At 35.5% G+C, this 21,930-nt stretch overlaps 1 protein-coding gene across 3 annotated transcripts in view; it reads right to left on the bottom strand.

Moving 5' to 3' along the window:
- Window positions 1-21,930, bottom strand: part of SGO2 (shugoshin 2) — a 41,356-nt gene that overhangs the window by 15,168 nt on the left and 4,258 nt on the right. For all 3 annotated transcript variants that reach the window (XM_046017990.1, XM_046017992.1, XM_046017991.1), the window contains exons 2-6: window positions 21,230-21,364; window positions 19,027-19,202; window positions 18,084-18,161; window positions 10,040-10,125; window positions 769-896 (exon numbers count right to left, since the gene is read on the bottom strand). In XM_046017990.1, coding sequence (XP_045873946.1) covers window positions 769-896; window positions 10,040-10,125; window positions 18,084-18,161; window positions 19,027-19,202; window positions 21,230-21,362 — 601 coding nt within the window. In that variant the 5' untranslated portion in view covers window positions 21,363-21,364. The remainder of the gene's footprint in view (window positions 1-768; window positions 897-10,039; window positions 10,126-18,083; window positions 18,162-19,026; window positions 19,203-21,229; window positions 21,365-21,930) is intronic.

The raw sequence follows: 21,930 nt of genomic DNA, 5'->3' as shown, positions 1-21,930 counted from the left end.
AACAGCGAGGACTCTGATAAGGATTACTATCAAAAGGCTTTGATAATAAACTATCAAAAGTTTATATAAGTGATATATACACACATACATTTTTATAAAGGAAAAATAATTCTAAGCTCTAAATGAAATATACTTACAGTTCCATAATCCAATTTGCAAATCTATGATAAACACACCAGCCAGACTCCCCTGAAGGATTATTATTTTAGAAATAACCATGTAAATAAAACATAAGTGTCATAATTTTCTCTGGCTCAACCATTATACAGGCTCAAGTTTTTGCTTTGGCTCTGGTCTTGAAAAAGTCACAAAATCCATTTAGGCCCCTAGTTTTTTGGTTTATGAAAAGGAGAGGATGAAACTAAATAAATATATGGTATCTTCCAATTTGTAAGCTAGTAAGGTACCAAGAAAAGCTCTTCAGGCTGACGGCTTCTAAATACCGCTCACAGAATAACGGCCTGAGACCACTGTGGATCAGACGCTTGTCAGCATGTTTACTTAAAAAATAAATTTTTCGTCAACAGTTTTAAATAGTGGAATTTAGCAAATCTATAACAGAAGAGATCTAACTTATTAAGTGTTTGTACACCATGGGCCTCAAGAAGAAGTCTGATGAATGTAACTTTTTAATACTGATATTCAAAATTCATTTAAAAAATTTCACCTTTGGGAAGCATATCAACAATAGAAAAAGTATACCTGAATCATCTAAACCACACATATCATGACTATTTTAAAGAAGTAACAATTCCAAATTATACTGACTTGATAAAGGTTGTCTTGTTGATACCAAAGAGGGAACATCAGGTGGTATCTTTGCTAGAATACTGTCATCATGTTGCATTTTCTCTTTATCATCATCATCATCATCATCATTTGAAGTTAATGGAACTCTAAGGGCAAGTGGAAATGAATGAGGAATTTTATATTTTACAAAAATTATTTAGAAAACTACATGGATAGTTCTTTTTATATTCCATTTATTTAAACTCCAACTACAAACCCACTCTGGTATCTTTTCATATTCAATTAAAACAATTATAGGTAGGAAAGAGATAGCTTCTGATAGTAGAAACTGAAATAAAACAGGAATGCTTCTTACCCCCATAGCCCCAGTGGCCTCAAAAAGGGGCTAATCACTGGTTGGCCTATTAGGATAATAGTACTAATGAAATGAATAAACTTCAAACATACTTATAAATACTCATCTATAAGACTTAGAGCTTTCTTATGATTAGTTCTGTGGAATACCCAAAACTCTTTCTCTAGTTTCAAACAAGTGCAACTGTATGTAAAGTTACATGTGAATTAAAGTTTGCTGTTTCCAAAAGGCGTCCATGGAAACTAAAGCCATATTCCTAGAGGAGGTAAATCTACTCTAATCTAAAAGGGGGGGGGGCAGTGGGATGGACATAGAAACCCATAGAAATAGTTATATAAACTGACCTTGAATGCAAAGAATGAGGGTTAATATTTCTGAATGTTAAAGATTTTGCCCTGAATGTCAAACATATCACAGATATTTAAAAACTATTGATAATAATAATAAATATTGACAAATATTTGTTAAAAATGTAAAGGCAACAATTAGTAGAATAGCCATTGGGAGGAAATTTCTCTGCCACTTGAAACAAATTAACAAAAATAAGCAGAGAGGAGAGAGGTTTTGTTTCTGGTAATGGACAAATAGCTGTTTTTGAATCAACCCTATCAAACATAATGATGATAAATTCTGGATAAAATATTTTTTAAAATTACCTTAAGTAACTGGAGAGTAAACAAAATGCAAGTAGATAATAAAGAGGGGGGTTAATACTTAAAAAAAGGTGAATTTACAACCTCAGTCATGCCACATTTTAAAAAAGTTAGAGATCTATATTCGTATTGGTTCAAGGTAAGAATTAAGGACAATTAAAACAGCTACAGGGGGCGCCTGGGTGGCTCAGTGGGTTTAAAGCCTCTGCCTTCGGCTCAGGTCATGATCCCAGGGTCCTGGGATACAGCCCTACATCGGGCTCTCTGCTTGGTATGGAGCCTGCTTCCCTTCCTCTTTCTCTTTCTTCCTGCCTCTGCCTACTTGTGAACTCTGTCTGTCAAATAAATAAATAAAATCTTTTAAAAAACGAGCAAACAAACAAACAAACAAAAAAAAACAGCTGCAGAAGTGTGTTTGATGGGGGAAATAACAGGAGAGGTAGAGAGGGGAACCCCAAATTTTGTGCATAAACTCCCCCACCACTTCCCCAATCTCTGGCTGACCCATAGATCACATATATGGGAGGAAGATTCCAACCAGCCCAGCTAAGGATAAAAAAACCAAAATGAGATTTCATATGTTGCCCCTTACAGAGAGTTCAGACAGCTTGAGTTCAGACAAGGTAACTGCCTACTAAACTAAAAACATCAGGGGTGCCTGGGTGGCTCAGGTCATGATCTCACAGTACTGGGATCAAACGCTGTATAGGGAATCCCTGCTCAGCAGGGAGTCTGCTTCTCCCTTTCTCACTGCTCCTCTCCCTGCTTGTGTGCTCTCTTTCTCACTCTCTGTGTCAAATCAATAAATAAAATCTCAAATAAAAAAATAAATAAATAAAAATCTTTAAATAAATAAATAACAAATTAATAAATAAAAACACCAAACTTGGAGGAACACACCTGAATTCAGACTTTCTACAACATACACTCACAATAAATCCAGGACACAATCCAATATTATTCAAAATATAAAGTGATAGGAAAAAGTGTTCAAACCCAGAAAAAGATAACCAAAAGAGAATGCTCCTGATATAAAATGCTCAGGAAAATATGCTCAATATGAAAATATTGAGCTTGAAAGTATTCTATCTTTAATCATCAGGGAAATCCAAATCAAAACCACAATGAAATACCACTTCATATCATCGACATGGCTATAATCAAAAGGGTAGATAATAACAAGTGTTGGTGAGGATGCAAAGAAACTGGGACCCTAACACTTTGCTGATGGAAATGTAAAACAGTGCAACAGCTTTGGAAAACAATTTGGTGGTTCCTTCCAAAGTTAAACATACAGTTTTATGGCTCAGCAACTCTACTTATAGGCATAAACTGAAAACTATGTGCACACAAAAGCTTGTACATGAATGTTCACAGCATCATTCCTCATAATAGCCAAAAATAAAATAGCACAAGTGTTAACTAACCAATGAATGGATAAGCAAAATATGGTACAGGCGAATGAGAAAATTATTCAGTCATATAAAGGAATGAAGTGCTAATGCATGCTACAAAATGGATGAAACTTGAAAATGTTATGCTAAGTGAAGGAAACCATCCACAAAAGGCCACATATTGTGTGATTCCATTCATACGGAATGTCCAAAATAGGGAAACTCACAGAGACAGAGAACAGATTAGTGACTGCCAAGGGATGGAGAAGAGAATGAGAAGTGACCGCAAATGAACATGGGCTTTCTTTATAAAGTGATGGAAATATTCTGGAATTAGTGGTGAGGACTGTACAATTTTATGACTATATTAAAATCCACTGTACACTTTAAAAAGATGCACTCATGTTATGACAAATTTTGTTATGTGAATTATACCTCAAATTTTAAAAAAAAGTGGAAGGAAATAAAGAGCAGACACCAATGAAAGATGAAATGGAACAAAAACTGACAATACTACAGCTATCTTGATAAATTTTTAAAAAAGGAGATACAAATTACCACTATCAGAGATGAGAGAAAGAACCTCACTACAGATGTGACAGGCATAAGAATAATAAGGGCATATTAATTTATATACCAATAAACATGACTGCCTAGAAGAAATGGATGATTTTCTGGAAAACCAAATATTTTCTAAATTGACTGAAAAGAAAGAGAAAATCTGAAAAGCCCTGTATTTATTTGAGAAATCAAATTAATAATTAAAAAAACTCAGGTCCACATTATTTTCTTGTTAATTCTTTCAAACACATAAGAAAGAAATACCAGTTGTACAAACTCTTTCAAAAAATGTGTCAAGGGGGAATACTTCTTATCTTGTTCTATAGAGCCAGTACAAATCCTTTTAAAACTCAAAGAGGGGGTGGGTGCTTGGGTGACTCAGTCAGTTGGGCGTCTGCCTTCAGCTAAGGTCATGTTCCCGGGGTCCTGGGATGGAGTCCCTTGTTGGGCTCCCTGCTCAGCTGGGAGTCTGCTTATCCCTCTGCCCCTCCCTCCCGCTCGTACCACACACACACACACACACACACACACACACACTCTCTCTCTCTCTCTCTCTCTCTGTGTCTCACAAAAATAAAACCTTAAAAAAAACCCAACTCATCAAAGATAGAGTAAGATTATAGACCTATCCCTTATAAACATAGATAAAAAATTTAAAGTTATCATCACATCCATTAATATATAGTAAGAATAATACACCACAACCAAGTGGAACTTATCTGAGAGATATAAGTTTGGTTTAACACAAATTGAAGTCACCACATTACCAAATAGGTGAAGTATATCTCAATTTTTAAGAATAAAGGAAATAGGGGCACCTGGGTGGCTCAGTGGGTTAAGCCTCTGCCTTCGGCTCAGGTCATGATCCCAGGGTCCTGGGATGGAGCCCTGCATCAGGCTCTCTGCTCACTGGGGAGCCTGCTTCCACCTCTCTCTGCCTGCCTCTCTGTCTACTTGTGATCTCTCTCTCTGTCAAATAAATAAATAAAATCTTAAAAAAAAAAGAATAAAAGAAATAATATAGAGCAGACACCAATGAAATATGAAATAGAAGAAAAAAACTAAGAGAAAACATTGAAGAAACCAGATATAAAGGGCAAAAGTCATGATTCTCTCCACAGATACACAAGAATAATTTTATAAAATTCAATACAAATTCATTATAAAAACACTGAGCAAATCAGAATAAGAAATGAATGTCTTTCTTCAACTTGCAAAAAGAGGTGCTAACTTTAAAAAAAAAAAAGACAGAAGTTACAGACAATAAAATATTATCTTTAAATTGCTGAAAAGTATTTCCCAACATCAAATTTTATAATTGCAAACACACTCTTCATAATGAAGATGAAATAAATATGTTCCCAGAAAAACAAAAGATGAATGAATGCACTGCCAGGACCTGCAGTGAAAGAAATGATGAAGAATTTCTTTCAGCAGAAGGAAAATTATTTTAAAAAGGAATATCAAAATGAAGGAAGCTTACTTATGAATTCTACTTCAATAAAGCAGGTGGAAACAACTGTGAATGGTAATGCAATGAAAAAATGCAGGAAGCGGGGCGCCTGGGGGGCTCAGTCAGATACGCATCTGCCTTCTGCTCAGTCATGATCTTGGAGTCCTGGGATAGAGCCTGGCATTGGGTTGGGCTCCTTGCTCAGCAGGGAGTCTGCTTCTCCCTCTGACTGTCCCCCTTCTTGTGCTCTCTCTCTCTCACTCTCTTTCAATAAATAAAATTTTTATAAGAAAAAAATGCAGGAAGCAATATGAAAAAATAGAAAAGTTAAATATGTAGGTAATTTAAATGAATCTTGACTACACAAAACAATGAAAGTAGTAATTTGTGGGATTCAAATATATGTATGTATTGTATTAAAGAGTTAAAAAGATCTAAGGATAAATGTTGTTATCACCAGAGTAGGAAGAGTAGAAGAAAACAAGTTAAAAGATTTAAAAAAATTTAAATAATGGTAAGTATTTTATGTAGAGAATAAAGAATATAAAACAAGTTGCTCAAATAGAAAATAGCTAGATGGCAGGTATAAATCCAATTATATTGTCAATGATATTAAATGCAAACATACTAAATATTCTAATTAAAAGATGTTACAATGAATTCTTTTTCTTAAAAAAAAAGAACTTATATGCATTTTAAATATAACAGTTTGAAAGTAAAGTTATAGAAAAAGATAAAGCAGGAAAATGTTATATCAGACAAGCAGACTTTAAAGCAAGAATCATCTCTAGAAATAATTCATACTGATAAACAAGTCATCAGGAAAACAAATCAATCCTAAACTTATATGCATCTAACAACTTAAAAATACGTAACACAAAAACTGACCAAACTAAGAGGAGAAATAGATGAATCCATAATCAGAGCGGGAGACGAATGCTTTTCTCTCCACTGATAGAATAGACAAGGGAAGCAAGAAGATATAGAAGTTCCGAACAATATAATCAATAAACTTGACACAACTGACATATATAAAGTACTGCATCTAGCAACCACAAAATATACTTTTTATGTGCACCCAAAGTATTTACCAAAGTAGACCAAGTTGTGTCTTTACACAAGTGTTAATATATTTCAAAAGACTAAAATCATTTGATCTATATTTTGTAACTATAATGGAAATCAGCTAGAAATCAAAAACAAAAGTAATTAGAGAAAAAAATACCCAGGTGATTAGAAATTGAATACGCTTGTTAATGATCCATGGGTTAAAGAACATATCAGAATAGAGAATAGAAAATATTCTGAAGTTTATGATAAAAAGGATACGACATATCAATAATTGTGGGGTACAGCTAAAGCAGTACTTACACAAAAACCTTAAATGCATATTTTTTAAAAGAAAGTCTGAAAATTAATAATCTAAACTAGCTCAAGAAACAAAAACAGCAATAATAAAAGTTTTAAATTGGAAAGAAAGAATAAAAATAAATATAAAAATAAATTTAAAAAAAGAAAAAGCAAAACAGTAAGAAGAAAAGAAATAATAAAATAAGCAGACTAAATGCAACAGAAAATAAATATACTAAAACGAAAGATCAACATAGCCCAAAAGACAATTCAGTTAGCAAAGATAAATAAAATTGATAAATCCTTAGAGAAAAACTGATCAAGAAAAAATTTATAAAACACAAATAGTCAATATTAAGAAAGAAAAAGAGAATATTACTACATACCCTACAAACATTAAACATGTAACTAGAGCTATTATGAACAACTATATGTCAATAATTTGGTATTTTAGATAAAATGGACAAACTTTATGAAAAATTAATGAAGATGACATAAGAAAAAATAGAAAATCTGAATATTCCTGTATCTATTAAAATGGGATGTTATCAAAAACCTTTCCACAAGAAAACTGAAGGTCCCATATAACTTCTCCCAAACATTAAAAGGGAAAAAAAATTTACATAAATACTTAGAGAAAACAAAAAAATTAGTGCACTATCAATTCACTTACCATAACCAGCATAATATAAATACCAGAACTTGAAAAATTATTACAAAAAAGAAATATAAAGCATCTTTATTATTAACATACAAGGGAAAATCCTTTAAAAAATTAGCAAGTAAAATTTAGTGATATATCAAAAGGATGTATCATCAGGAGCAGTTCATTGCAGAATTGTAATGGTGATTTAACATTCAAATATCAATCCTTAAAATTCATTACATTAATAGGAAAAATATATTTTTGATAGTGACATAAAAAGCATTTGATAAAATTAAAAAGCCATTCATGAGAATCAAGAGTGCAAAGGAACTTTTTTTTTTTTAAAGATTTTATTTATTTCTTTGACAGAGACAGATCACAAGTAGTCAGAGAAGCAGGTAGAGAGAGGAGGAAGCAGGCTCCCTGCTGAGCAGAGAGCCCGATGTAGGGCTCGATCCCAGGACCCTAAGATCATGACCTGAGCTGAAGGCAGAGGCTTTAACCCACTGAGCCACCCAGACGCCCCGAAAGGAACTTTTTATCTGTTAAGGAGAATCTATAAGAACCCAAAAGCAAACATAATAAATAATGGGAACATAATAAGAATGTCCACCATTAGTACATTCATTAATTATTGAACAAAAAGTCACTGCAACAAGATAAGAAAAAAATTAAAGGCCTACAAACTAAGGGGAGAAGGACAAACTGTCCCTATTAGTAAATAACAAAATTATGCTCATAGAAAATGAAAAAAAAAAAAAAAAAAACCCCTACAGATTAACTATTAAAATTAATAGCAAGGTCACTGGAAACAAGGTCAATATTAAAAAATTAGCTGTTATTTCTATATACTAGTATCAAGAAGAAAATGAAACTTAAAAACAGTAAATTCAGAATACCACTAAATATCTAATAAGTAGAAAAAATCTAAGATGTGGAATAACTATTCAAGAAATTACAAAACCAGGGGCACCTGGGTGGCTCAGAGGGTTAAGCCTCTGCCTTCAGCTCGAGTCATGGTCTCAGGGTCCTGGGATCGAGCCCCGCATTGGGCTCTCTGCTCAGTGGGGAGCCTGCTTCCCCCTCTCTCTCTGCTTGTCTCTCTGCCTACTTGTGATCTCTGTCTGTGTCAAATAAATAAATAAAATCTTTAAAAAAAAAAAAGAAATTACAAAACTGAGAGAAAATATATAATATCTAAATAAATGATGATATACCATGTTCACAGATAGAACACTCAATGTTATTAAGTGTCGATTTTCCCCAAACTGAATTACACGTAATCTTAATCAAAATTCCAAAAGAGAGAGAGAGAGTGTGAGTGTGTGTGTGTGTGTGTGTGTGTGTTTAAGTGCCGTGTGTGTATAAACTGGCAAGCTGAATATAAAATTCACTTGGAAATGCAAAGGGGCCAAAAGAGTCAAGATAATATTCAAGAATAAAGACATAAATAAATACAATAGAGGCCCACACTATCAAACATTGACTCATGATAAAGCTAGTAATTAAGATGGTATAGTATTGACAAAACAACTCATGTACTAGGATAGTGAGTTCAAGAAAAAATTTATAAAACACAAATAGTCAATATTAAGAAAGAAAAAGAGAACATTACTGCACACCCTACAAACATTAAACCTGTAACTAGAGCTATTATGAACAATTATATGCCAATAATTTGGTATTTTAGATAAAGTGGACAAGATCCGTATACACACCCAGTCATACAAAGTCAACAGGATTTTCACATGAAACAAATAAATTATGACCCTTCCCTTACAACATACCCCAAATTCTAGGTAGACTGAAGATCTAAATGTAAAAGGGAAAATGCTAAAGCTTGCTATGGATTGATTCCATAGCATTTATATTCCTCACAGTATAATTAAGCTTTTAAAAGAAAATGCAAGGGAATGCCTCATGGCCTTCCAACTGGTGGAGATTTTCTAAAAGGCCACAGAAAGTAACCACGGGGGGGGGGGGGTGGATAAACAGATGAAGATATATAGATACATACATTAGATTTTTATAAAGAACTTCTGTTCATCTAAAGACACCATTGAGACTGACGAGGCAAGTCAGAATAAAAGATAATGCACAAAGAATTTATACACAATGTATAGGAAGAACTGCAAATCGGTTAAAAAAAAAAAGACGACCTAATAAAAAGAAAACAAATACATATAAACAGGAGCCTAACTTCATTAATTATCACAGAAATTAAACTGAAAACCCCCACATAATACCCTTCAGTATGGCTAAACTGAAGAAGACAGACAATAACAAGTGTTGCTGGCGATAGAGCAGAGCAGGAATTCTCATATCTGGCAGTACGCAAGATAATGAAGATAGAAATAGTCCTCAGATTTACCCAGCAAACGATATGATGCCAGTGGGGACCTAGGGGAATAGAAAAGAACTACACAGCAGCAGGATACTACAGATGCTCGTGGTTACTCCATTGATGGGTTGATCTTGTAGCTGTGGAGATACAACCTATAGCAGGAAACTACAGACCTCTCATTCCTACATTACTCGGCAACTGCACATTGATGAAACCCAAACCCTGTATAACACACACAAACACTGACTGTGCTACAAAAAATCTGAACACTCTGAACCAGTAGAATTGAAACCCACGAAACTGAAGGTTCACCTTTGCCTCTTTCTTCTGTAGAGTCTGTGGGAAAGCTGAATATTATTTTAGCTATATTAGGTTATGCCTTCAATTTCTTTTACTGGTACAATGTTAACAAGTATTTCGTTATTTATTTTAAAATGCTTTTCTATGTTTCGAGAAAGAAAAGAAGTAAAAACTAGTCAACGTCTTATTTAGCTACAAGTGTGCAAGTATTTAACCAAGTATGAAGCAATTACCTTGCAAACGGAAGACGCGTCAACGTGCACTGTTTACTGACCCGTTTCTTCTTGCTGGTTGACGGTGGAAAGGGGCTCTGATGAAACTATTTTTGAAAAGGAAAAGAAAATGAAAAGGAAAAATAATTTCTAATCTCATTAAATGTTGTTATTAAAGCACCAAATTATACAAGTATACCAATAGTAATACAACAATTCTGGCATTAGTCTTCAATAATAGAATGAGAATAGTGTGCTAAGGTTAAAACATAGTTCATCCTTTATCATGCCCCCCAAAATAATCATTACTAATGTTTTGGTATATAAACTCCCAAACTGTCTTCTCTGCATATGAGTAAATACATGTCATATATACCCTACATGTGGTATCTCTACATAAATATGCAATATGATCATGTCTACATATGTATTATATATTATTGCATTTTATAATCTATATTTTTTAATAATTTTTTAAAATTAACAGTCGGGGGATTTTAATGCATCCTTTAAGTTTTCACTTATCTATATTTTCTAAATTTTCTCACACATTTTTTGAACCTCTTTTAATTATTTAACAAAGACCATAAACTTACACAACTCACAACCATGTCTTTCTATTACAGTGATAATCTATAATAGAAACAAGAGGATGGCCAAACTGACAAGCTAATTTTAAATTCACATGGAAACGCAAAGGATGCAGAATATTTAAAATAATTTTGAAAAAAGAAGAACAAAATTGGAGGGCTATGATAATTGAGACAGTATAGTATTAGCCTACTGACAAACAGATCAATAAAATACAACAGAGTCCAGAAACAGACCCATACACATTGGGTTAATTAATTTTTTTTTCTTTTTTATTTATTTGACAGAGTGAGAGACAGCGAGAGCAGGAACACAAGCAGGGGGAGTGAGAGAAGCAGGCTCCCCACTGAGCAGGAAGCCCAGTGCCTGGCTCAATTCCAGAATCCTGGGATCATGACCTGAGCTAAAGGCAGACGCTCAATGACTGAGCCACCCAGGTGCCCCGGGCCACTTAACTTTTGACAAAGGTGCAAAGGCCAAATGCAGAGCCTAGACTTCCATATTCACCAGGCTATTAACGAGGCCAACTCTCCTCCAGATCAGTGGTACTGTCCAAAACGGTCAAGGAGAGGGAGGACAGTCCAGTGGTAATGAGGACGCCCCCTGCACCAACAATGTCCATGGAGAACACACAGGGACTCCAGACTAACAAGGAGCCCCTCTTCCTCTCTTCTAAGGTGCTGACAGAAGAGGTCTAGTACAAAGTCAGCATTTTCACCACTCTGCAATTGTAACAACCTCTCCCCTTTCATAACTCCTGCAGTCCTGCTGTCAGTGGAGGCCAGAAAGTCATGAGGCACTCCCCTCTGTCCCAGCCAGGGTGGTGTCAGCCTGAACGCCCAGCTCCATCCATCAATCAGGAGACAACCCTCCCAGGGTGACAACAGAAGTTGAGTAAAGAACCCAAACTTTGATCCCCTCCAACTTGGCAGTAGGGGGCACTTTACCACAAGCAGGATGTCAGAGGGAGCCTGCTAAAATAGAAGGTTTAAAAAAGAGCTGGAGATTCTTAATTCAATACCCAAATGTCCAAGATATAATATAAAATAACTTACCACACCAAGAATTAGGAAAAGGCCTAAATCTGAAAATACTAAACGTGAACACGAAAAGACATTCACGACACCAACACCAAGAAGACTACGACGCTGGAATTCCCCAACAAGGGTTGAAAGCGGCCACCATAAAAATGCTGTAAAAAGCAATCCCTAACATGCTTAAATGAAAAAACAGAAAATCGCAGCAAAGAAACAGAAAGTCTCGGCAAATAAAGAGAAGACATAAAGAGGAACCAAATGGGAATTTAGAAGTGAAAAATAAAATCACCAAAATAAAGCAAATTAAAAATTGCATCAACATGAATGGGACTAGAGATTATGCTGAGTAAAATAAGTCAAACAGAGAAAGTCAATTACATGGTTTCACTTACTTGTGGAACATAGAATGGAGGCCATTAGGAGAAGGACGGGGAAAATGAAGGGGGTTGGAAATCGGAGGGGGAGACAAACCACGAGAGACCGTGGACTTGGAGAAATAAACTGAGGGTTTTGAGGGGAGAGGGGTGGGGGTATGGGTTGGCCCAGTGATGGGTATTAAGGAGGGCATGTATTGCATGGAGCACTGGGTATTATATGTAAAAAAATGACTCTTGGAACACTACATCAAAAACTAATGACATACTGTATGGTGACTAACATAAAACAAAACAAAACAAACCTCAATGGACTCAAAAACAAAGGTGTAGGAAATATGCGGATTTGAAGATAAAGCAACAGAAAGCACTAATCTGAGCAAGAGAGAAGAGACTGAAAAATAATTAAGAGGTTCAAGGATTTATGGGACCATAACAAAGGATACAACATTCATGTCACTGAAGTCCCAGAAGGAGAAAAAGAGGGCAGAACTGAAGAAATTTTAGAGAAATAATGGCTGAAAATGCCCCAAACTTGGCAAAAGAAACCAATCTGCATATTCAAACTAAGTAAACCCCAAAAAGGATAAACTCCAAGAAATCCATGCCAGGATACATCAGGGTCAAATTTACCAAAACTAAAGACAAAAATCTTCCACATAGTGTCAAAAATGGTACCTAACTCTGTAGGAATTAAGGAATTAAGAAAATAAAGTAGGGACCTACCTCAGTTAAGGAAGTAACAATAAAATAAACCACAGGAAAAAAGAAATGACTTATTACTAAAGAAAGAAGCAAAAATTAATTAAGTTTGAAACACCAAAATGGTATAATTGAAAATTAAAAAAAAAAAATTAACCCAGAAAATGGTTCTTTTAAAGGAAAAAAAAAATTGAAAAACCACAACTACCTAATCTACTGGGGCAAAAAAATCAAGGTAAAGCCCAAACACAAAAAAATTAGTCAACTGGAAAAATAAAACACAGACAAAATTTTAAAATGACAGAGTATTTTGGCCAACTCTGTGCAAATCAATTTGAAAACATGAATGAAATAATAATTTTCTAAAGAAATATAATTCAATACTGACCACAAAAGAGAGAAATTTTCCCAAGAAAACCAATATCCGTAGAAGAAATAAAGTGAACAAAGAACAACCTTTCCTACAAAGAAAGACCCAGGTTTCACAGAGGAATTCTAAAAAGCATTTAAAGAAAAATATTTCTAATACTGTATCAATTTTCTAGAACACAGAGAAAGGAAACATCCAAATTTTTTTCCTGAGTTCAGTATTTATAATATTTTTTATTAATGGCTAAAGACAGCATAAGAAGAAAACCTTACTTATGAATAGCAATTAAAAAATTCCTAACAAAATACTGGCAAAAGGAATTTAGGAACACAGTAACAAATCATTTTTGAAATTTATTACAGAATTGCAAAACTAGGAAAGCTATTAAAATAAGGCATCAGGGGCGCCTGGGTGGCTCAGTGGGTTAAAGCCTCTCCCTGCAGCTCAGGTCATGATCCCAGGATCCTGGGATTGAGCCTAGCATCGGGCTCTCTGCTCAGTGGGAAGCCTGCTTCCTCCTCTCTCTCTGTCTGCCTCTCTGCCTACTTGTGATGTCTGTCTGTCAAATAAATAAATAAAATCTTGGGGCGCCTGGGTGGCTCAGTGGGTTAAAGCCTCTGCCTTCAGCTCAGGTCATGATCCCAGGGTCCTGGGATCGAGCTCCGCATTGGGTTCTCTACTCCGCGGGGAGCCTGCTTCCTCCTCTCTCTCTGCCTGCCTCTCTGCCTAGTTGTGATTTCTCTCTGTCAAATAAATAAAATATTAAAAAATAAATAAATAAATAAATAAAATCTTTAAAAAAAAATTAAGGCATCATATTAATACATCTAAAAAGAAAGATCATATGATTATTACCATAGATGCTAAAAAGGTAATTTAAATATATTTTTTAATTTAAAAAGCTAAATAAAAAAAGTATTATAAATATGTACATTAGCCTTGAAAAAAAAAAGGGATCATTCTTAATGGGGAAGCACTATCCAACATTTTATTAAAATTTATTGCTTTCTTGTATGTTCTAGACATTGATGTGGTACAGACAAAAATCCTATACTCAAGAACCTTATGTTCTGGAGAGATGAATAATAAAATTAATGAGTTAAATTCTATGTCATATAGTGTTAAGTGATAAGAAGAAAAATTGAGGCAAGAAAAGTAGAACATGAAATGCTGGGGCAGGGGTGGGGAAGGATTCAGATTTATTTAGGGTTGCCGGGGAAGGCTTGACTGAAGTCACTTTTGAGTCAAGATCTGAAGTAAGGGAGTAGGCCATGTGAGGCTCTGAGGTGGCAGCTCGCCTATGTTTGAGGACTGGGAGGAGGTCTGCAGGTCGATGGTGTTAGAGTGGAAGGAGTTAAGTAGTCAATGAGGTGAGAGAAAGAACATGAGTTTCAATTTTCAGACAACAATGGGTAATAATGACAGGGAAGCCACTGGAGAGTTTTCAGCAGAGACTAATGTTTTAATGGGGTCTCTCTGGCTGCTGTGCTGGGAAGAAAATATAGAGGCAATGGCAGGAGCAAGAAACCCAAGTTGGGATGCCACTCAAAAAACTTGGGTAAGAGGAAACAGTGGCTTTGTGTGGGTGGTCAAAGTCAGAGTAATGAGAAGTGGTAACACTCTGGACTGATTTTGGGGGCAGCACTAGAAGCATCTGCTGAAGGATCCAATAAGGGGTGTGAGGAAAAAATAGGAAAACAAAATTGCCATTACCTGAGATGAAGACCCCAAAAGGAACTGGTTTGGTGGCAAATGTAAAATTTAAGATGCCTCTTACACATCCAAAGTTTTGAAATGCCAAATAGGTAGTTGGCTAGGTATTGTGTGGAGGTCAAAGGAGATGGCCAGGCTACAGGTACAAATCTGAGAGTCATGAGTATTTAACAACAATTAAATCCACGAGAATGGATGAATCGTTTAGGGAACAAGTGTAGCTAGAAGAGAGAAGTACAAGAACGGAGTTCTGGGGTACCCAAAATCTAGCAGTCGGGAAAATAAAGAGGAACCAGCAAACAGACTGAAAAAGAACAATCAGAGAGGTAGGAAGAAACTTAGGAGAATGTAGTATTGTAAAGTCTCATGAAGGCCAACATAAGGACCAGGAAATATCTAGAGGTTTTGGTAATGTGGAGATCACTTTTCAGAAGAGCACTTTCAGCACTCAGAAGAGTGGTGGTGAAAGCCCAGTTGGTATGGATTCAGGAGAAACTGGAGACAGTGGGAACAATTCTCTCAAAGAGTTTTGCTATAAAGGAGAAAAACGAGAGTAGCTAGGGGTGGGGGATCTGAGTAAAAGGTTTTTTTGTTTTTGTTTTTAAAGGAGATAGGAGATAACATTTTTGCATCTGAATGGGAATAATCCAGAAGGGAGGGAAAAATTAATAATGCAAGAGGAAAAGGCTTTCTACACTAATGTCAAGCCAAGAGCAAGAGACAACTCAAGTGTCCAACCCAGAGCTTAGTTAAATTAGTCCATTCTAGATGTATCCTAAGCAGCACTAAGAAAAGAATGAGGAAGGACTCCTGGTAATCATACGGAGAGATCTTCAAGATATGTCACATTAAAAAAAGTAAGGCATAGTACAATTTTGTGTAAGAAAGAATATAGTTAATGTTTTTGTTTTAATATAAAGAAACAAAGCAGTTACCCATATGAGGTGTGGGGAGTAGAAAGAATAAAGAGGAAAGTAGCTGAAAGCAGAACAGAGGCATGTATGAGCCTTCTTTCTATACTTAGCTATATTGTTCTGATATTAGAATGTCTACATTCCCCAACATTCCCCTCCCCCAACTAAAAAGAAAAGGAACTGCAAAACTCGAAACATGATATGCAAAATTTAGTCTGTTCAATAAGAAAGCAGACACCAAAGTTGTATGCTGTCCCTTCATCATCCAGAATCTGCATCTACTCTCTTGTCCTTCTCCTAAATCCAGATGCTGATCTTAGCCCTCTTCGAGTTCTCCAAAGAGAACCACACAAAAAGCATCTAGGAACAATGTTGACCTTACTTACTAAAGACTTTTCCTTAAAGAGCCAGTGGAAGAAAGGAGCTTCATAATATGTAACTCATAACAAACAGCTGAGCAATGTTTTTAGGGCGAACTGTTCTCCACAGTTCTTACAGGTCTTGCTAATTAATTAGCTTCTTTCTCTTACTCCCCAAGTCAATTCCTGTACTAACTCTACACTCCCCACAGCTATGTCTGATTCTAGTCTTAGTAATTTATTCAGGGCAATTTAATTCAGCCCTGCAAGCTGATCAGCAACACAGAGCTCCTTCCCTGACTTTCCCCACCCACCTAGTGAATGGCACCTCTTCTCTTTAGAGGGTACTAAATGTATAAGGCACATCTCTGCTCACTGGTTGTACTAAGTATCAAATTTATAATAACGCTAGAAGCCACATGTCTTGTGAGCATTATTCTACAGGAACATTTATACAAATCCTTTCCTTATCCAAATGTGGATTAAGTTAGGTGATGAAGTATGCCCTCTTTGGTGAGTTTTTATAAAACTAACAAAGGAGCTAAACATTGATCACATAGGTTGAGTTTCTATCTTTTCACTACAAAGACTACGTATTTAAGAGCCCCAAAAATGACTTTTAAAAGTTTTTAAAAGGAGAGATTTGCAGAAAATTTAGAAAACACAGGAAGATACAGACACAATAATAAAAAAGTAGTGACAGCTAACATTTACTGCATTCTTCCTATTGCCAGGACACACTGCTCACCACATTTAACAATTACAGTAATTCTTTGTAGATATGCTACCATGATCTACAGAAGAGGACCTTAAGGTTCAAAGAGTTAAAGGCCAAGGTTACAGAACCAGGAAGTAACAGAGCTGGGATCTAAACACAGGCAATTCCATTTAAAAGCTGCCCTCTAAAGCACTAACCTGCCTCTAGAATCTATTTACCTAAAATTGGGATTCCACTAACCTTTCTTCAGTTTATTACGTATATTTTGCCTTCTCATTCGTTATTAATTCCTAGCATTTGTTTTCCCTATTTAGATAATTGAATTAATTTCACTAATATTTGGCACTTTCCTCTTCCTGATATTTCTGGTGATTTGATTTTCCTTGTGACAGATTATAAGAGCTATTTAATCATTAATAGTAATGTCTTATCTGCTATTTAATTTTCCTAGTCTGGTACTAGCCTTTAATTTGTATCATTTTTAGACTTCCTTTTTTTTTTTTTTTAAGATTTTACTATTGATTTATTTATTTGATAGAGATCACAAGTAGTCAGAGAGGCAAGCAGGGAAAGAGAGGAGGAAAAAGAAAAGGCTCTCTGCGGAGTAGAGGGCCCAATGTGGGGATCGATCCCAGGACCCTGAGTTCATGACCTGAGCCGAAGGCAAAGGCTTTAACCCACTGAGCCACCCAGGCACCCCTCATTTTTAGCCTTCTAAAAAAAAAAAAATTTTTTTTTTTAGAAAATCCATCAATATCTTCCTTTATGGCTTCAATCTTTCTATCTTTATTTCTAAGTATAGAAAGTCCTCTCCTATCTAACATGAGTTTATTTGCAATTTCTTCTTACTTTATGTATCCCCTTTTTTATTTAAATCCATCGAAAATTTATTTTAGAGAATGGTGTACAGTAGGATCTCCCTCTTTTATTTTTTCCCCAAATCGTTTTTCAATTGTGCCCATCCTTTTTTTAGCAATACAAACTCTTTCCTAATTTGAAATACTACCTTTCTATGAATGTCTTTTATGCTTTTTAGTGGTTTAGGGGCCATTATGTTCCACTGAACTGTCTAATCCTGTGTTCTAATCAAAACCTAATTTTTACATAAAAATTTCAATAACCAATTATACCAAATGATAATGTGTTATTAGCCAGTTAAAATCAATATTATCATCCTTTCTTTGCACAAACTTTAAAATATGAATCTCCAACCTTGATGCTACTGAATCTTGACTATCCTTAGTAATGCTTAAAAAATTACGCCACTTACACATAAACTCAACTTACTTCAGAAAGCGTGCTCATTTCAATTGCGGTTATCAAGTTATTGTTCATGAGTGCTTCTATTTCTATAAGTTTCTTATTCTGTATGTATAAAATAAAGACCTCTTTTAATCAATTAAGATTCATACATTTATAGAGATATCAGCAGCTGAGAAGACTTAAAAAATAATTGAGATCATATTGAGCTAAAATGGTGCTACATTCTATAGTTCAAACAGACACACACACACACACACACACACACACACACACACACACACAGACACATTCACCCTTGATTGCTTTTGAGCTGTCAATTATAAATATTCCTACAAACATTTCTCTATCTTCTCGTAACAATAATATACCCCATGGAAAATAAACACAGTATCAGACAATTTAACACTCACGAATAGATCAATTTTTCCACTATAAAGTAATTTCTGCTCATTTCAGAGTTAGAACTATAGTTGCAGCCTAGGTGACCATTGGCCCTTGCTGACCGGTCTGTGGACAGAGTTGGAAGTTGGAAGGGAAAGCGATGACTACAATCTTATGCTATTTGGTGTGTAGCCAGGGGAATGCTGAGGTTAAAAGAGAGTACAAACACTCTGGGAACTTCCCTCCTTTCATTGGAAGAATTATGCCCACCTTCTTAAAATATATTAATGCATCAAGCTTTGCTAATGATAAACAATCGAATGTTGATCAAGGTATTATACTGGCTTGCAGGGCCCCAAGTGCACATTCAGAATGTAGACTTAAGACACCTATTTCACTACCCATTAACAGTTTGTTCATTAATATGGCATACTCTTTCAATAATTTTTTATAATGATTGGAGATTTTAAAAACATTTTTAGAGCTTCTACAGTAATAGAATAATTAACAGAATAATAGTAATAGTAATAGAATAGTTAATAATCAGTGTATAATTCAGAATTCAAATACAATAAAGTTTCCATACCAAATTATTTAGTTTTAGGCGAAGAAACGTGTTCTCAAAATTCAGTTTCTCCACTTCTTTTTGCAATAGCGTCCTTTCTGTTGTAATTCTTCGAGAATTCTCTTTCTCTCTACTAAGAGCCTGAGCTAATGCCCTGTTGTTGTGCTTTAAAGAAATTTTGAAAATAGAAGAATTGTCTGTAAAAAAAATTTTTAAAAAGTTAATATTGAACTTACAGCTTCATAAGTTTTCATATCCTTAATGAAACTATTTTAGGCACAGTATATTGTGAGTTTTAACTGAAGGTTGGAAAACAATAGAATGACAGTATAGACGTAGTTTTGAAAAAAAAACAATGTATCCAGAGTTTGGATCTGCAGAAATAAGCTAGACAGAAGATGAAGAATAAAAGGGCTGTGAGGAATGCAGACTGTTGTGAATACAGAGTTAGGGATAAAAGATGTCAAGGACAGGGGCGCCTGGGTGGCTCAGTGGGTTAAAGCCTCTGCCTTCGGCTCAGGTCATGATCCCAGAGTCCTGGGATCGAGCCCCGCATCAGGCTCTCTGCTCTGCAGGGAGCCTGCTTCCTCCTCTCTCTCTGCCTGCCTCTCTGCCTAGTTGTGATTTCTCTCTGTCAAATAAATAAAAAATATTAAAAAAAAAAAAAAAGATGTCAAGGACAGACACGGTATCCTAGATATTTCGACCGGTCACAAAAACTCAACCTTGACACCTGTTGCCCTACTTGCCTTCCTACTTGGGACTAGAAGGTAGAATGGAGAAGCTGATTCTGAGGCTCTAACTGGAGATATCCCATAGGTACTAGGGTAGCCAGTCTGTCAAAAATTTTAAGCCGCTTTCTGTGATGCCAGAAAATTAAGAAATTAAAATGATCAGTAATGCTCCTGAAGTCCATTTTTCAAAGTCTTGAGTGAAGCGGAGCATCCTTACTGTAAGGCTGGATAGATCATCTAAACCCTGTAGGATCTTCTATCTCTACCCTAAATATCCAACTCTTATTTCTAGGCATTTACTGCAATCTAAACTTGACCCCTTCTCTTTCCAAGCATTATGTAAATATAATTTATATCAGAAATGTTTCTGTGTTGTTAGCAGAGAAATTTAATTGTGAATTCCTTGGTAAAGTCCACCTGAAATATAGTATGTTCCCTCAGTATACAGACAGCTTACTTACATTTTCATAATTTTTACTTGAATGCCACTATTCAATAACATATCCCACTGAATAGAAATATAGTATCTGTAAGATACGCTTATGAAAGTAATAATATTTTTTAAACACTCAGGGAATGTCCGGGCATCTAAAAAACAAGGTCCAAAAAAGTACTTTATCTTTGGTATAGATAAAGCAGTTTCAGATAGCCACCTCTGACACAAAAATAGATTAGAACTGGTTTGGGATTTCCAGAGCTAAAGGGTAATAATATTTTCCTGCTGCACTCCTCAAACACAGCATGTTCCTTCATAATAATGGGTGTCCAATAGTCCTGCCAAACAGAAGAGGAAATAGCCACTGTATGAGGGAGCCTAATATACCACAGGACCCTAGACAGCTGGGTAGGAGAAACATTAAGATTTAAAGATACTCAGAAGTTTCAGCTATTTCATAGGGCATGCACGATTACCCTTCACAGGGGCTATCCCAGCAGGAAATCTCTCCCCCTCCTGCTAAGATACATACGAACCACTGAGACAATTTTCAGAAGTGATAAGAATTTATCTTGGCAGTTTTTCCCACTTCTTCTTCTTCTTTTTTTTTCCCCTTCTAAAATCTTAGTTCCACAACCCATGAAACCCTGTCTCCAAAAGGCTCAGCACCCTCATGAGCTTTGGCTCATGAAAACCACCCACTACAACACTCTATCTGGGCCAACCACGTCTAGATCATCCATCATCCTCTTGCTACAGCATGCAAGCACAATGTGTCACTTTTTCTTAGCTCTTTTCCAGAAATGTCACATTGGTATTTTCTTTGCTGTGTAGGAGGTAGCTGCCTTAGGCTACCCCAGCCTTACTGCTGAAAATTCTGCTGTCACCACTGAGGGTAAATCATCATAACCACTCAGCTCACAGGAGTTGAAGGATACAGGAAGGAGTGAATGGACAAAATGTATCAGTTAACAAAAATAGTCATTTTAGTCGCTTCTATACTTAATAAAATAAAGTACCAAATATCAATTCTCCAAGGGCTAATGGCACTTACTTAATATTTTTGTTTTGATTTTTGAAGCAAGGGAAACATTCAGCTTCCCAGTCTTTGAAATTCTTTTGTCTTTCACATGTCTCTTAATTCCTGAAGTAAGAAGTGAGCCAGTGTCTATCACTGGGTGCTCCATCACTGAAATAGAAACAAAAAAGAAAGAAATCAGAGTAATAATTAATAAAAGAAAAAAGGATAACTGATAAATATATTCTAAAAGGTAACAATCATGACTTAATTGATACAATTTGTTTGTATATAAGTATTTGCAAAACCCTTTGTACAAATCTGAAATATGCATATAGTCACAAGTAGTTTAAAGTAGTATCCAAAAAAGATAAGTGACTGTTTTTTCATTCAAACCTATATTATTATATCTATGCCTCAGGAGCTAAGTTAGGCACTGGGGACAGAAACCAGGATATGGTTGTATGGGAATGCACAGTCATGGAATGCAGAGTCTTCTGTGAGTACAGATCCTATTTTGATACAATGTAAGAAGTGTAACCTTAGAAAATGCTCAGAACAGATAAACCTAATCTTAGGAGGTCGGGGGCTAGCTGTTTTGGAGGAGCAAGCAAGAAATCTTGAATGTGTCTACTTGTCCATTAGAGTAACGGTCTATTAGACTCTAAAGTCTATGGGACCACTATGGGACCAATCTAAGGTACAACAGTGAAAAGAAGATGATAATCATATTATAC

Source organism: Meles meles, chromosome 9 (genome assembly GCF_922984935.1).
Source record: "Meles meles chromosome 9, mMelMel3.1 paternal haplotype, whole genome shotgun sequence".
Classification (NCBI taxonomy): domain Eukaryota; kingdom Metazoa; phylum Chordata; class Mammalia; order Carnivora; family Mustelidae; genus Meles; species Meles meles.
Note: the sequence above shows the minus strand (reverse complement) of the source record. Positions and strands in the feature narration are given on the sequence as shown.